Source organism: Nomia melanderi, chromosome 9, assembly GCF_051020985.1.
Source record: "Nomia melanderi isolate GNS246 chromosome 9, iyNomMela1, whole genome shotgun sequence".
NCBI lineage: Eukaryota > Metazoa > Arthropoda > Insecta > Hymenoptera > Halictidae > Nomia > Nomia melanderi.
The window spans coordinates 15,153,344-15,170,073 of record NC_135007.1 but is presented as its reverse complement, the minus strand read 5'-3'; the positions used below and the strand labels follow the sequence as shown (position 1 = coordinate 15,170,073).

Sequence of the window (16,730 nt, the reverse complement as noted above, 5' to 3'; positions counted from 1 at the left end):
GGTACATGAGGATAGTTCAGAGGACTTGTAGTTTATAGTATTAGCGACGAGATAAAAAGAGATATCAAATTGGAGGTATAAAGAGTTCGAAAAAGTGACGAAATATATCGCGTCTCTACAGTGGTCGTTATAGTGTTACTAAAAAGTGTATATAAAACATTTAAACGTTTGGATTAATCGTAGACGAATCTTCTGGAAGAGGCTTTTCAGTTTCATTTCCGAACCGTGCTCTATATTTTCGTCTGACTAGGTCCCATTCAACGATGTTCTCAATTCTAGATGAATCTTTTAAAGATAATTGACTTTCCAATGGAGTTGGTCGAAGTAATGGAAAATTGGTGGCGTCGCGTTGCTGCGGTGATATCCCGTTATCCTAAAGGAAAAAGAAAAGGAAAACGATCATTCATCGATATTTTAAGGTCAACTTTTGACGTGCCACATACCTGGAAAAAGGGGTGGCCCGTGAATAGTCGCGTCACGCCCGTTTTGCGTTCACGGCGGCGGTGTGCCGTGCATAGTTTAACGATGTACGTGATCCAAGAAGAAAATAGGTTCAGGGGCGAAGGCGCTGTTTTTGTTCTTAAAAAAAGGATAGGTGGTTGATTTTCTTTTTTTATCTTCTATACAGAATCATGCCCTACAAATTATAATAATGTTTCTCTTGTAGCGACGGTACCTTTCATGGTGAGCGTTTGGGGAACGCTCGATAATTTTTTACCGGAAACTCTGACTAATCGACGAGAAAAGAATCGTTCTGGAAGGTCTTCGATACATTACGGCTCCTTACTTTTTATTTATCGTCGATTTTACCATTTTTGTTCCAGTTAAGTTGCCGCGATTACTGAAACCTACTTGATCGTGCGCCTTTCTACTTACTTTTGCATTTTGCGAATCAGTTTGCTAAGCCCGTACTTCCACTCGATGTCGCTCTGCGACTGGATACTTTGGTACGTGTCGGACATCATCGCGATCAACAGATTGATCAGTACTATGACGCTAACCAACATGTATAGGGAGAATGATACCTGCCGGAACATTACACCAGGTGATCATTGAACGCGAACAGTCGCTTGTTCGAATCGCGCGCGCCAGCCCGGCCGCTGTTCCGCGAACGTTGTCCTGACCTTAAATAAATATATGGTCCAACTCGGTTGCAGCTTTCGCTTTAACGACATCGTGAAGTCGTCCGTGTCCTTCTGGCCGAAAATAGCGAAGAACAGATTTTCCGTGATATCGATGGGATTCACTTTCACTGAAAGAATGGAATCAACCGTCTAAATGGGCGAACGCGTCCGCTCCGCGTTCAGGTCGAACGGGCGTCTGACACACGTGGGCTCGAGAAGAACGAAAATCGATCGAGTAACTCGGGGATGATATCGCCGGTCTTATTTCAGATCATGGTCCAGCCTTGAAACGCATGCGATGGAGGGGCAAGGGCGTCAGGAAGGGAGGACGAAGCGAATGAATGAGATCCGCAAATGAATTTCGAACGTTCCGAACGGCGTACGAATGAGTGGTCGAGTCGGGAGGTCTGGTGAATCTAGCGATGGAGAATGCGTGTCAATGATCGACGGAAAGCTGATCAATCGGCGGACGGTCGATGCACCGTGTTCACGATACGATCTCGCAAATACGCGTGTAAACTATATGTATCGCCGGGTTTGCAAGCGTCGTGATGGTCGAGAGCCAGCCAGCATGCACACGTGCAATCATTCTCTAGGATTGTCCCGCTGACACCTCAAGGAATCGGTTACTGGTTCGTCAACTTGTTTGGTGAAACATTCAAGGCAGTGACGGTGCGCAAACGGTAATCGTCGAAGTTATCACCGGACTCGCAATCCGGGGTCTAGCTCCCTGTCAAGAAGCGGCTGAAATCATCATATTACGGTACGACGTCGCGAGACAAGGGACACGAGATAAGGTTTGTCGTCGGTGGTGAAAGAATCACAGAACGGTCCGATCGGTTTCGACGTTTATTTCGATAAGAAAGATTTGTACGAGCAAGGGGACGGGGTTGGGTGGGCTGTACACACTGTCTACGCCGGAGAACAATGTTTCGAGGTATCGTCGTGTCTTGCGTGGAAGTAAATGTCACAGAAATTCAATTCAAGGGACGGTGGTCGGCGGTGCTTGATTCCCAGCAGGTACAACGACCAGCGAGTTTTCCAGTGTCGCCGTGATCGCCTCGTGCTCCGCGGAATCTTTCGATTCCTCGGCGTGTTTCTCGAGCGTATCGCCGTAGAGGTCTCGGTACTTCCGTCTGACCGCTTCCCAGTCGACGACGTTGTCGATTCTGACCGCGTTGCTGAACGACAGTTGGCTACCAAGGGGACTCAGGTGAACGACGGACAGGGCGACGCTGTCCTTGTGAGCCACCTGAGTCTTTTTCACTTTGGACAGCCACTTGGCGCCCATACGGGAACGCGGGGAAAGCGCGTCGGCCCTCTGGAGTCCACCCATCAGGCGGACCAGGGACGGCCGTTGCTTTTTCGCGGCGCGTTTTTTGCACAGCTTGTACAGATACGTCATCCAGGTGGTAAACAGATTCAGCGGGGACGGAGCTGTGCTTGTCCTGCGCATCGAAGAAACGTGTCCACGGTCAATTAGGATCAGCCTTGGCCGGAAGACGCCCGGGTTGTAATCGAACGCGGCGGCGCTAACAACCGGTGGGCGACACGAAAATCCGCGGGCATGCAAAACGCTCGGTAACGGTTAAGGAAGACTTTGAACACCGGTGTCCCACCTCTTACCTGTGCATGTTCCTAACGAGTTTACTCAGTCCGTACTTCCACTCGATGTCGGACTGTGCTTGTATCCGCTGGTATGTATCGCTCATCATCGCGATCAGCAGATTAATCAGCACGACCACCGAGACCAGCATGTATATGCCGAAGGTGAGCTTGAACAGCACTCTGGTCCACTCGGGCTGCATTGTTTCGACCTTGAATTGTTCGTGGGTCGTCTGACCGAAGATGGCGAAGAACAATAACTCAACGGCCAGTACGGGACTCATCCTGACTGGAAATACGTGGGAACGAATATGTCTCGTGAAAAGTCTGTTCGCACCGCGGCCTAGAATCTTATAATGCAAATGCATATGTCTATACCGGTCGGTCGTTCTGTCGGTCGAGTTAGAGGTAACGTTCGGTCGGTGTCGGGTGTGTGTCGCATTTGCATTTGTACGGGTGTTAAAAGATAGGTGCGTGTCGGTTTGCCCGCCTCGAATTGCTTCTCGAGGCTGCGTGTCGCTAATGGCTAAATCGCTAAGACACGAGGTACGAACGCCGCGTCGTTCTACGGTATTACGTATCAAGGGATGCGTTTTGCTGCGACTTCGCAGTTCCCGCAACTGATCGCTTCCTTCTACTTTCAGGCACGCGAAATGCGGAAGACCGGTCGCGGGAAGAGCCGCTTTAAGGGGATTACAAGCGCAATCCATGAAGAGGAGGAGATAGCCATGCTGGGTCAACGTTGGACGCACGATACGACACTCTCGTGTCACGCTATGTATCTCCCGTGCCCGTGCGTTACTTACGTAAATCCCGAAACGTACGACGGCCCGTCTATATCTCGCGGGAAGATCGTTGATCTTCGATTGCGGCGACGAGTCCAACTACCGAGATGTATGTACCTATGGATGCGTTGCGTTGACGCGAGACGGCTCTCTCTCTCGGAGCACCGTTGCCGCGAGCGGAGTCCAACAACGTTAGAATAATGTAACAAATCGTGTGTACGCGACCGCCGGACGGAAGAACGCCCGTCGCTTTCCGAGGTGAGGAACCAGGGTTCCTCTAAATAGGCGGCGTGGACGTCGTGGCTGGCATCGCGGACGAGTTGGTGGGTCCGTTCTCGTCCTCGTTCTCGTTGTCCTCGTCCTTGTCGTCTTTGTCTGCCTCTTTCTCGGGCTCGTTCCCGGTCAGCGCCAGGTATTTCTTACGTATCGAATCCCAGTCGACCACGCTTTCGATCCTGGTCGCGCTATTAAACGACAACTGGCTGCCGAGCGGGCTCAAATGCACCACAGACAGCGCGACGCTGTCTTTCGGCCTGACTTGGCCTTTTTTCACTTTCGCCAGCCATTTCGCGCCCATCTTCGAGCGCGGCGACAGTCGACCGGCCCGCTGTAGCCCCATCATGTGGACCAACGAGGGCCGTTTACGTTTGGCGGCGCGTTGCTTGCACACCTTGATGAAGTACACGATCCACGTAGTGAGCAAGTTAAGGGGCGACGGGGCGGTGGTCGTTCTGCAACACGGAATCGCGTGTCCAGCCTATCCCGCAGATGTTCGGTTTCTTAATAAGCGAGAGATCTACGCGGCGAGAGACGCGGCGCGGTTGAGCAGAGCCGACAACATCGTGCGACAACACGACAGAGCAGAGACAGGCGTACAGAGTTATAGGGGTGTGGGTGGTAGTAGCGGCGGAGCGCCAGAGGGTGTTCGTGCGGATCGTATCCCGCGGGCTCCCGTCCCGCAAGGAAGCGATATTTCGTACGGGCGGATATTTTGAATTCCGATCGAGCGCGCGCGCGCTCGCCCGGCGGGGAGATCCGATATCGGCCTCGGAAACGGTATACGCTCGCCCGTGGAGAGGCTTACCTGTGCATGTTACGGATCAGTTTACTCAGCCCGTATTTCCACTCAATGTCCGATTGCGCCTGTATCCTCTGGTAGGTGTCGCTCATCATGGCGATCAGCAGATTAATTAATACGACTACCGAGACCAACATGTATACGCCGAATGCCAGCTTGAAGAGGACCGAGGTCCACTGCGGCTGATTGGTCTCGACCTTCAGCTCGCCATGGGTGGTTTGGCCAAAGACGGCGAAGAACAGGTACTCGAAGGCGAGTACCGGGTTCATCTTTACTGGAATTCGAGGCACACACACATATGGTTCTTTGATTTGTCTGCATTTGATTTGTTTGTTTTTTTTTTGATTTGTTGATTTTTTTTTTTTTTTTTTAGATGTTTTTTGGTTATCACGGTTTCTCTCGTGACTTGCGCTTGTTGCTGTTGCTTCGTGCCGTTCAGACAGGCTGGCTACTGGTGGGCTCGCTATGTATGGATGCGGGTGGTGTAATATATATATATATATATAATATCATAACGCACATTAGAAGTAAACGAACGAAGAACGATCGTAGGAAACGAGCGAACCAACGAACGAACGAACGAACGAACGAACGAACGATGAACGTACTGAACGAACATGCTCATGCTAATACAGAGACTTTGGCCATGCTTGCGAATAACGTTGGATGCATGCCGGACGTTCCGTGAGCTTCGATCCATGTCGTGTGATTTTCCGGGTGACGTCTAAAACATTGTCGAGAGTGGTACTCGTCGTTTCGTTACTCAGTTTTGTTTTGTTTTTTTTTTGCTTTTTTTTTCTATCCGAATTTTTATCCTATTACGTCCAGTGCGCGTGGTTTCTGTTCTTTTTAACGCTTCCGTCATTCTCCCTCTCATTTCAGCGTAACTTTCCCGCAACGAGCGGCTTCGCGGGATGCAATCGAGTCGATCTACAAAAGCCCGAGGTGTGTTACGTGTCTGTGTGTGTACGTTATCGACCGGATTCGAATTGCGCGGGCTCTCCGTGTGCTCTTCTCTACCCCGGTTCTCCGGAACTCGGCAATAATCGATTCGTTTGCTCTGGACGATGAGATGCAGCATGCAGACGACGACGACGACGAACCGTTTGTCTTTTCCCCGTTCATCCCCTTCGCTTTCTCTCTCTCCCTCTCTCTCTCTCTCTCTCTCTCTCTCTCTCTCTCCCCCTTTCCACGCTCGCGCGCGTGCTCTCTCCCACCTTTCTCTCGCTTCGTGTTCCTCTCGTTTTCCGTGCTTTTATTTTTTTCTCTTTTTTTTCTTATCCGACTGTTTTTCCCCAGGCGTACGAATAGGAACCGGCGAGAGGAGCCGCGCGAACGTACACGTTACGCAGAAATGGAACTATTTACCGTGCGCATGCAAGGACAAAAGTAATAAGGTCGGACGCTTCGCTGCCTCTCGAGGGATCGTCGCGTCGAAGGAACTACGCGAAGCGACCGCGTGTCGGAGGAGCGTTGGATTCGGGAGATAGGAGGAACGGGACGGACGGGCGAAGTGACGTTAGCGGGACGTAGAAATGGATAACGTGGGATCTGGTTATTGGTTGAAGTGCGCGCGTCGGGCCGGTACGTCGGTATCAAAACGATGATGATCCGAGCCATCGCTCCGATGCCCGACATGACCGACGTTTGCCGATTACAATGTGACACAGAGAAAAACACGCATTGCGCAAGACTCGAACAGCACGAGGAAAACAACAAATTGCTCTTAATGTATGAAGGATAAACACGTTTAGAGAAATGCAAGAACGATGCACAACAGAGGCTGTGGAGAAACGCGCACTCGATTGGCGCCCCCGTGAGATTCACGAAACAAGCCGGGCGGTGGTCGTCGGCAACCCGCTCGGCGGGTACGCTGAGATCTCGAGACCGGTGAGGAGATCGAGATCGAGCCGTGGACACCGAGTAGCTGCGATTCGAGCTCCCGAATCGTTTTGAGGGCGAGATGATATCAGAGAGGCGAAGGAAGACGATGACGGACCGTTTGACAAGGGAGCAACGTTGTTGCAGTATGGAGAAATTGGAAGGTACAGACTACGGAAGCGCCGAATCGCAGCGCGGGTTTACGGCGCGTCAGTGAGGAAACGTTTCTCGCGTCGTTGCAAAAATCATATATAATATAATAGATTTATGCTGATTGAAATCAGGCAGCAGTCCCAGCAGGCAACACACATCTCCGGCGAAACGCACAATGCAGACGATACGACACCAAGAAGAATCGTGTCCTGCATTCCGTTGTGCACGTGCCATTTGCCATTCATCTCACGTTCCGTTAGATCCGGTTAATTGCGGCGTCTCGTTAAGAGAACGTTCCGAAAATCGGCGAACAACTTACTATCTCGGGAGCTATCGTCACAACACTCTTTAACTTTCTTGTAGCGGCCGTAGCGACGAGGAGGCGCCGTCGACGGCGTCTCCATCATCCATTCCGTAACATTGGCCAACAAATCTATTCATTGCAATTCAACCGGTTATATGCGTTTGTCTCGAGGTTTGCACGAGGCTTTTTATATAGGTGTTTTCTAAATTTCGTGTTCGGTAATATAATCGGTTTTGCTCTACGTATTGGCTAGTCGGGACAGCGGCGATGGATCTTTCCCGGTCCAATCGCGTTCGAAATCTCTAATACGTCTATCGACCCACGAGATCGCACAATCGTATGCCGCATACGTTCGAAACTCGCTCGAGAGAGTCGAGGCGTCGCGGAAGTGGGATCAAGGAAAACGGTTTTTCTCAGTCAAGGCGAGGAGCACGCGTCATGCGTTCGGGCGTTATCGAATCTATGCGATACTGTTCCGCACGATAGGAGAAGAAGCGTCGAGTACGCGTGCTCGTCCGCGAAACGACCTGCAAACGGACACGTGTGCGAGCCGTGTCCTCGTAGACGTGTCCGTGTAATCGCGCGTGTATCGCATGTTCGCGGTCCCATCGACCGCGCCGCTGACTTTCCGTTCTTACATCGTTTCGGTTCACGGATCGTTTCATCTCATTTTTTTTTTTTTTTTTTGTTCCGTTTCTAGATCGGAGTAGCTGCGATATCGTATCCGACGGGATAAAGACAAGGGTAGAAGTGAGGGCGGGAGGCTTGGAGTCTCGCTCCGTTTCCCCTGGCAACGTCGAAAGGATCACGTGCGTCGACACTTACCGTCGTAGAAGGCGCCCTTCTTCTTCTTGTCGTCGGCGCGGGCGTCCTGGATCGACTGGTTCTTGAACGCCTGGTTCAGCGCGACGAAGTGCATCGAGAACCCGAACACGAAGATCGCGAGCACCGCGAGGAACCTCGCGAGGTCCTTCATCAGGTTGCCGATGATGATCGCCCAGGGGCCGAACAGATGATGGAACGACAGGAAGTCGAGGATCTGTACGCAGGCTAGCAGGAAGCTTAACGCGAACAGCTGGTTCCTGAGGTAGAGCAGAGTAGGCCAGTAAGGTCGGTGGACGATCACGAAGCCCATCAGATGGAAGGCTACGCCGAATATTCCGAACAGCAGCACCGCTAACTTGATCCAGCCCAGGCCGCTCTTGTCGCTGGGATTGGTCAGCTCGAAGAGCAACAGCCCGGACAGCATCACCAACAGACACCACTCGTACCAGTAGGGCAGCAGGCTCGCCCTGACCACCGGGTATATAGGAATTATGCCGACCAGCAACAGGAAGACCATCAGATATATGTGGGACGTCAGGTACGACATGAACTTGATGATTGGTACGTTGTTGTACTTGTGGCCGAGAGGCAGAGCGAACACCACCCAGACAGGCGGGCATACGAGGAACGCGATGAACAGGAGGATCGTCCTGAACGCGTTCCAGTTCAAGCTGCCCTGCCACAGCTCCTGCAGGTACCTCTGCACCACCGTGTGCGCGATCACCTCCTTCTGCTCGTTCTCGATCAGCACGTCCAAGAACTCCACGTTCCTCCGGTCCATCGACGTCAGAATCCTTCCAGCCGAGTCCGCGCCCGCAGCCAGGGCCAACAGTTCCGTGGCCATCGCCTCGCACTGCTTCCCGGCTGCGATCAAATCCTTCGCCCTCTCTTTCTCCTTCTCCGACAGCTTCATGTAGATGTTGGACAGCTTCGCGGCGGTGTCCACCGGCGCCGGGGACACCAACACGAACTCCTCGATCGGCTTGTTGTTGTTGCTCTTGCTGCAGACCATCATGTTGTACACGAACTGAAAGACCAACGATTGCCATCTAACTCGTCGCAGGTTACTCGAAACATTCGAGTACTTCCACGATTGAATCTCGCGTTTCAATATCTGGTACAACCTCGAACGAAAGTCATCGAAGATCGGTGCAGCAGTGAACGCGTCAATCGTTTACCGGCAAGAGCGGGAGGTCACGCGGCTAGAAAGCTGCTCACGGATCGCGTGCCAGCTATCTAACGTGGCCGTTCGCCGAAAATTTATTGGCTCGACCGAGCGATGATCATTGCCTGCGTCGAAACTTTTCGAATTCCGTGCGCGGATCGCGAGACCGGCCTCTACGTGGGCAAGGGGTGCGGGGAGGGGAGAAGGCGGAGGTAGAAGCGAGACTCGAAGAAAGACTTCGCTCACCCTCTTATCCTCCATCAGGGCATAGGTATCGTGCTCCTTCTCCATGAGATACTTGAGCACGTCGTTGTGACCCTCGGAGGCGGCGAACCAGATCGGCGCGCTGCCGAGATTGGTCTCGCTCTTCGGCGAGGCGCCGCTCTCCACCAGCAATTTAACAACGTCGAGATAGCCGGCGCGGGCGGCGCAGTGCAGCGGCGTCCAGCCGTTCTTATCCGTCGCGTTTATTTCCGCCCCCTGGCCGAGCAGCACCTCGACCATCTGGTAGTGGCCGTGGGTCGCCGCGATGTGGAGACCGGTCTTCCCGTAACGGTCCGAGCTGTGCAACAGCTCCGCGGATCGGCTCAGCAGCAGGCCCACCACCGTGATGTGACCGCCGAAACATGCCAAGTGGAGAGGATTGAAGCCGTTCTCCGTGGTAGCAGCCTCCACCTTTCCGGGCAAGTAACACGTACGCGTCAGTCCGTTGGTTCCTGGACATATTTCTCACGGAGACCCTTATTTTTACAGTACCTGCACGCCAGCCGAGTTCAACAGCAATCGAACCACGTTCTCGTTCCCGGAATAAGCGGCCAGATGCAGCGGAGTCATCCCGGATTCCGTTCCCAGCTCGCCAACCAGCGTGCCGCCGGTTGGCGGATCGGACTTTACTGTCCCTGGCACGTGGGTTAGCAACTCGCGCACGGTATCTGCGAAAGTTCATTCACTTATGCGAGGGTACCTTTCCAACCAGCACGCATCGATTTTGAGGAAACCTATGCGAGATGTAGGTCTTAAGAAAATATTTGACACTGCTTTTTCTTAGCCAACGTCCACTTTGAACGGGTTAAAACACCCTTCAAAGTTGAGAGTTGATTTTTTATATCTTTGAAACTAGAGGGTGTGGAAGAGGGGTTTTCTTATTAAATTGAAAGCCTGGAAATGATCAATTTGACCGATAAGAAAGAATACGCGTAAAATATTTTCTCGAGAATTATGTCTCATTAGTTCTATTAACATCGACGTGTGCTGAAAATGTTCCCTTGTCAGATTCTTTGCGGACAGGATGCATTTGCTCGATCGTAGGAGGAGATTTACCAGCTTGTCCGAAGTAAGCTGCGACGTGGAGAGCGGTGACCCCGAGTTTCTTGCTGGATATGCGCAAAGAGGTGGAGGACCTCATCACCTCGAGTACCTGGCCGTGTCCATGCTGCGCGGCCAAATGAACCGCAGTGAAACCGGCTCGATTTTCATCCGCGCAGGACGCACCTGCTCTGACCAACGCTTTCACCACCTCTGCGTGACCTCCCTCGGCCGCCAGCTGAAGCGGCGTCGCCTCCGTCAACTTGTTCCTCGCGGAGATCACGCCTTGGCGATCGAATTTCATCAGCTCCTCGATCACGCGCACGCTGCCCTGCATCGCCGCGATGTGGGCGCAAGTGTTGCCGTCCTTGGTGCACGCCATCACGAGGCTCGGGTGTCTCTGGAGGAACAGCTGAGCGACCTCCGCGTAATTGTTCATCGCCGCCGCGTGAATCGGCTTCTGTCCCTGATCGTCGGTCGCGTCGATGCTCGCGCCTAGCTCCAGCAGCAGCTTGCAAACTTCCAGCTGACCGGCGCCGGCCGCCAAATGAAGAGGCGTCTGCTTTCTCAGCGTAAGAACGTCTATCGCAGCGCCATGGTCCTGCACGAGGAACTTGACGAGATGCGAGTAGCCGTTCATCGCTGCCAAATGCAGCGCGGTCCGGCCGACCCTCGACTTCGAGTTTATGAACGCTTTGTTCGCGAGCAGCGCGTCGCAGACCTGCAGGTAGCCGTGCTCGGCGGCCAGATGAAGCGCGGATCTCCCTTCGAGATCGAACACGTCGACCCTCGCGTGATTCGCCAGCAGGTTGGTCACCAGCTCCATGTGTCCCCTGTGCGCGGCGATGAGCAACGGCGTCCAGCCGACCGCGCTCTGACGGTTCAAGGCCTTCTGCACCTCGGTGGCCGACATGCGACTTATCATCTCGGACAGCACTTCGTTGTTACCCGCTAGCGCGCAGTAGTGGAACGCCGACTCCTGCGCCTGTTTAGTTTGCAGGGACACGTCCGCGCCGCCTTCGAGCAGCGCGCGAACCACCGCCCGGTCGTCGCCGGGAGTCTTCACTTCCGACGGCTCGATCTGCGCGGCGTAATGCAGGGCGCTCGCGCCCTCGTTTGTCACGCTGTTGACATACGAGGTCGCCGTTTCCGGACCCTTCTTCTCCTTCACGAACTGGATCAAGTGGCGCACCACGTCGGCCTTGCACCCTCTGCAGGCCAAGTGCAGCGGAGTCTCGCCGTTCTACAGGGGAAACCTTACTGCGTCACCAGAACAGGAGAAAGCTGTTTCGCGTTAGAGCAACGAGGATTTCTACCTTCGACTTGTACATGGGATCACCGCCATCCTCCAGCAGGAGCAGCAAGGTAGCCAAGTTCCCGTGGCTGGCCGCCACGTGCACAGGCGTCTGTCCGTCGTCGGTGGTCAGGTTCGGCCCCGCTCCGGATTTCAGCAACATCAACGCGCACCTGTCACCGTCCGGCACCCTCGCGGCTATATGCAGAGGCGTCTCGCGGAGCTTGCCACCCCTCACGTGAACCTCGGCCCCGTAACCTAGTAGCGTCTCTACCACCGCAGGTTTCGCGTTTTCCACGGCTATGTGCAACGCGGTGTAATTGTCGTTCGTCGTTGCGTCCACCTATGCAGCAGGTAAACCGATCGCATCTGTTCAACTCCTCGGAACTTTCGTCTACTGTCCTCAGACATCTTTTCACTTCTCAATCGAAAGAGCAAGTACGGCACAGAGCACAGTTCGAAGGAGACATGAAAAGATATCTGTGGACAGTACGTTGAAGAAAGATGCCGTCCACACGAGCTTCCGAGGCACGTATAATATCCGTTCGATTCGATAGCCCTCTAGAAACTGTAACAAGCTCCGAGACAACACGAGGAATCCACAGGAAGCACCGTACCTTCTCGCCCCGCTGCAACAGGGTGCTTATAATCCCGACGTGACCGTACTTGGCGGCGGTGTGGATCGACCTGGCGCCCCGTTTGTTTGGCATGTGCAAGTAAACGCCCTTCTTGAAGAGCATCGTCGCGCACTCCGAGTGGCCGTTCAGCGAGGCGATGTGCATCAGCGTGGACCCGTCCTTGGTCCTCTCGAATATGCTGGCCTTGAACTTATCCGCCAGCAGCTCGATTATGGACGCGTGTCCGTACTCGGCTGCCAGGTGCATCGGAGTGCGATCCTGATGGTCGGTAATGGACGCGGACGCCCTGACTCCGTAGAAGTACTTGACAAGAGTCTCGTCGCCCTCCGCGCTCGCTATGTGCAGCGCGGTTTGCCCCTCGCCCTGAAACGGTAAAGTCGCTTTTCCCATCTTCCTCCGAGGCTAAACCTCCTCCCGACCGGTGCCACGTACATTCTGCATGTCCACCGTTGCTCCGTAGTCCACCAGTATCCGCACCATGTCGATGTCCCTCCTCCTAGCAGCCAGATGAAGAGCGGAATCGCCGGTCGGCGTGGTAGCGCGGAGCTGATCAGGCGCCTGTTGAGCCAGCAGCTCTCGACACATGGACTGGTTGCCAGCCTCCACGGCCAGGAGCAGCGGTATCTTCCCTTTCTGCGAAACAGCGCATCGGACGTGTTGCGGGAGGAGTTCTCAGGGAAGAACCGGGAGAAAATAGGAGATATCCATCGACGAACGTTTCGCGCGTGGTGGAGGTAACGGATAAAAGTACGATTTTCATAAATAGTCGCGGTCGTTGGTACGAGGACGTAAAAATCGACGTCGGCGAGCCGAATCGCCCCGGTCCCGCTCGTTTACGGGACGGCGAACATTAGGAAAGTTGTGTGTGCTTGCCTCTGTGTGGGGCAGGAAGGGGAACGGATGGGAATGGGAGGGCGAGCGAAGAGAGAAGAAGAAGAAGCGAGCCGGCGGAGAATTATGACAGCTGTTCGGTACCAGGCAGTGATATTCCCGGGGCATCATTCGCGTCACGCGAGAAATGTGGCCGGCAATCGGGGAACGCCGGGCGATAGGGGAACCGTCCGTGGTAGGAGACCGTCGGTCTCGGCTCGGGATCGAAGGATATCGTCGGATCAGGGAATTGGAAAATTCCGTGGAGGGTTTCCGATCTTACCCCGTCGACTTTCAGCCTGATGTCGCGTCCCGCGGCGGCCAGCAGCGCGCGGAGGATCGAGGTTGCGGTGCCCGTTTGCCTCGACGCGACCAGGTGCACCGCGGTCTGCTGCCTCGGCTGTGCTCCAACATTTTATTATTCAGATTGATTACGCCGGAGTGTTGTACTGTAATCTGGAATCGCTAATTCCGCTAATTCCCAGAGAAATTCCGCTAATCTCCTACGACTCTGTACTCTAAAACGAATTAGCCCTCGGACTGCCGAGGAAGCCGGCGTGCCCCGCGCAGTTGTAAAACGTTATCGGCTCGTTTGAAGTAACTTTTATTGCCGTCGTAAAAGAACTATATATTTAATCGCATATTTGATCGATACTCGATGCATTTCAGCATGGTAATGCGAAGACCCGCTCGAATCGGGGGAAAATATGAACAGCTGGCAGTCCGAGGGTTAACAATGGAAACCTTACGAGCCAGGAACTCAAGGTGAAAAAGTTTCGATCAAGATGTCCATGATTTTAAGTAGCGACGACTGAGTTCTATCGCGTCGTTGCGATCTAACAAGGAGAGGGCCAGTCGTAAAAATCTGTTTGAATGAAACCTTGTGTATGTTATAATACGTATCTGGAAATGAGAAACTCTCGTGGCTTTTTGGACAATGGTCCTTCGTTTTCGAAACAAATGAGTTTCAAATTTGTATGTCACTGTAATAAGATGATTATAAGAAGGCTAGTGTACCAAGGTATGGCAACAGTGGTAGCATCTCTAGCTATGACACCGAAGGTAATTCCGAATCTCCATGCTTGGAATTCTTTTTTTCCGTTTTCCTCTGTTTTCCTTTGAATTATAATTACAGTAGCATACAAGCTTAAAATTCATTCTCTTCGAAAACCGAGGATCATCGTGGAAAAAGTCTTAAGGTTTTCCATTCCTAGATATCCACTACAATGTCCATAGCGTTTCATTGAAAGGCAAATCTTTTCTATCTGTCATTCTCCTTGTAATCCGAATCGGAGCGATCGAGGGAATGGAGAAGCGTACCCCGCCGGTGGCGTACGGATCGACGCCCCGCTTCGACAACAGCAGCTTGACGACGTCCTCCCTGGAGTACATGGCCGCGATGTGGAGGGCATTGTAATTGTCCTGTGAAAAACGAGGGGCAATCTCGTCAGGGCCAACGAATCGTCCCGCGGATGATCGACGCGCTACTTCCATTCACCCTTCGCGGTTACTTCCACCCTATCGGACGGGATCGCTGCGGGTAGCCGTGTAAATGGCGGCTGCGGCCGCGGCGATAGAGCGGCGGTGGTCGTGGACGAAGTATAAATCGGCAAGATTCGCCTCCGGTGCGGCGGGGTATGGAAGCCCGGTAATAAATCGCGTTTCGCCGCGCCCAGAATGAAACGAACGGTTTTCTCCGGGGTCGAACGGTTCGAAAACGATGTCGGGGCGAGCGTGGGTGGGGCCGGCGATCCCTGGGCTCGCGATTAGCCTCGTTAGGTCGAGCTCAACGACGGCCGCGTCAACTTTTTCCCGAAGCTTCCGAGATTCTCGGAACCGCGGCCGAGTAACGGGGAAATACCGCGGCCGCGGTGGGACGTTTCCTCCAGAGGTTGGTCGGCCAAGGGCTCGCCGATGCTTAGGGGCCGCGTGGGCGTCGCCGCGTAATCGGTGATCGCGGCAACGAAGAAACGCGTCGATAGAAATCTGAAAGAAAAGAACGGCTCGTTATCGGCCAGAACGATCGAACCACTTTTTCGCCCTAGTGACTCGCCGGCCTACTTGCCGCCTGCGCCCGCTTACTTTCTCGCGAACCGCGCCGGAACCCCTTGGCCTTGGCCCTCCTTCACGCGATCTTACCCTCCTTCATACGGACTCGGGACACGGATTACATGGAGATCGTTAACAGTACACGTTCCGTGGTCTGCACCAACCCCGGCCACGCAGGCTGCTGGAAATTACGTGTCGGTGCCACGTAACGCGGCCGCGAACGCTTATTTATAAAAGCGTACCCGCCGGCCGCCTTGCTCGCGAGCACGAAACGACAGCCGGCGCGGCGCGGCGCGGTTTCGCCCGCGAATTCATGGAATTCGGCGGAACCGCGAGGGATCGATGGAAGCATTCTTCGAATCCGTTCGCTGTAACTATTCGCGCGCGGCGAGACCGTGTCCCGCCGATTAAGTCTAATTAGTCGTGATACTTGCGTTGTTCCTCGAGCCCACGTCCGCTCCCAGCTCGATCATCCGGTCTAGCAGGCCCGCGCGGTTGTCCTTCACCGCGTACATCAGCGGCGTCATGCCCGTCGTCTGGAAAACAACGGATCGGTAACGAGTTTGTTCGTCGATCTTTGCCCTCGATCCGACTAACCGGGTCCGTGACGCCCGTCAGAGGAGTGACATTCCCGTCCTCCCCCGCGTTCTGCACCGCCTTCTCCAGAGATTTGAGCAGCTGGTCCACCGGTGCCCATTCTCCGCGCGCGGTAAGCCCGAGAAGCTTCTGCGAGGCTTCCCTGGCGGTGGCCCCGGCCGATCCTGGCTTGCTACCGGGCTGCGCGCCATCCGCGCTCGCTGCTCCTCCGGCGCTTCCCGTCGAGGACGGTCCTCCGGCGGCGTCATCCTTCGCGGCGACCGGGCTCTCCTCTTTGCTCGACGGACTCTTCTTCTCGTCCTTGCCGCCCGACGGCTTCTTGCTGTTACTGCTGCTCATGGTACCTCTTGCGCGGCTCTCTCATCGTAGAGCGCTTCCCGGGCATCGCTCGCGATTCACGGAACCGCTTCCTTCCTCCGTCGGTTCGCCGCAAGGGAATCCTCGCCGCGACTTCCCTCTGCTCTCCCGCTGATCCTTCCTTTCTATCCGAGATCACTGCCGGCTACCCCCCGCGCGAAGTCGGAACAGAATGTTTGCTCTGCCAGCCGGAGACTGTGAGCTACGACCGAGCGCGTGCTAACCGCGCGTTTATCCTGGCGATTCTGAAGACGTTACGCGGCGGAGGGCTCGCGAGAGGGTTGCCTGCCTTTCCCTCGACCCTCTCGCTGGGGAACAGGGATCGACCAATCACTGTCACGCCACCGCGCCCCGCGTAGCCGACCCGGTTGTTCTACACTAAAACGAACGAGAACGTAGACCGGCGAGCGGGCTCGAAAGCCAGCCTGCGCACCAACGACGCGTGCCCTCTCGGCCTGACCCGGCCTAACCGTAGGCCTCGCTTCCTCGGAAGCTAAGAAAATGCGGATCGGTGCCGCCGGAGCAGCGGAGCGGCGGTGGCGGCGGCGAAGCCGGGAACGGCCGCCACCCCTGCGAGCAGGGGTGGGGAAACGGTGGTACGGCGGTGTGGCATGGTCGACGTCGACACGCGACTTCCGGCGGCGGCCCGCAAGGCACGCCATCCACCTATCTCGGCTCGACGGTTTTAGACTTCAACCGC

The 16,730-nt window shown here is 54.5% G+C and overlaps 1 protein-coding gene across 8 annotated transcripts; it reads right to left on the bottom strand.

Annotated features, from left to right (window-relative positions):
* Positions 1-47: 47 nt before the first annotated feature.
* Positions 48-16,724, bottom strand: nompC (no mechanoreceptor potential C). Of its 8 annotated transcripts, none has more exons than XM_076371044.1 (15): positions 15,674-16,719; positions 15,511-15,612; positions 14,348-14,449; positions 13,311-13,427; positions 12,590-12,790; positions 12,137-12,520; positions 11,542-11,862; positions 10,241-11,468; positions 9,677-9,852; positions 9,167-9,595; positions 7,756-8,782; positions 1,125-1,252; positions 877-1,025; positions 444-579; positions 48-373 (listed from the first exon to the last, which is right to left on the bottom strand). In XM_076371044.1, exons 1-15 carry the CDS (start codon positions 16,010-16,012, stop codon positions 161-163), a joined length of 5,052 nt encoding a protein of 1,683 aa, XP_076227159.1. In that variant the 5' UTR covers positions 16,013-16,719; the 3' UTR covers positions 48-160. The 8 variants fall into 8 exon arrangements, 7 of the variants coding, with proteins under 7 accessions (XP_076227159.1, XP_076227160.1, XP_076227163.1 ...); XM_076371045.1 differs by having other exon boundaries at positions 363-373; positions 440-579; positions 15,674-16,720; XR_012999467.1 differs by lacking the exon at positions 48-373 and having other exon boundaries at positions 462-579; positions 677-1,025; positions 15,674-16,718.
* Between the last annotated feature and the right edge of the window lie 6 nt (positions 16,725-16,730).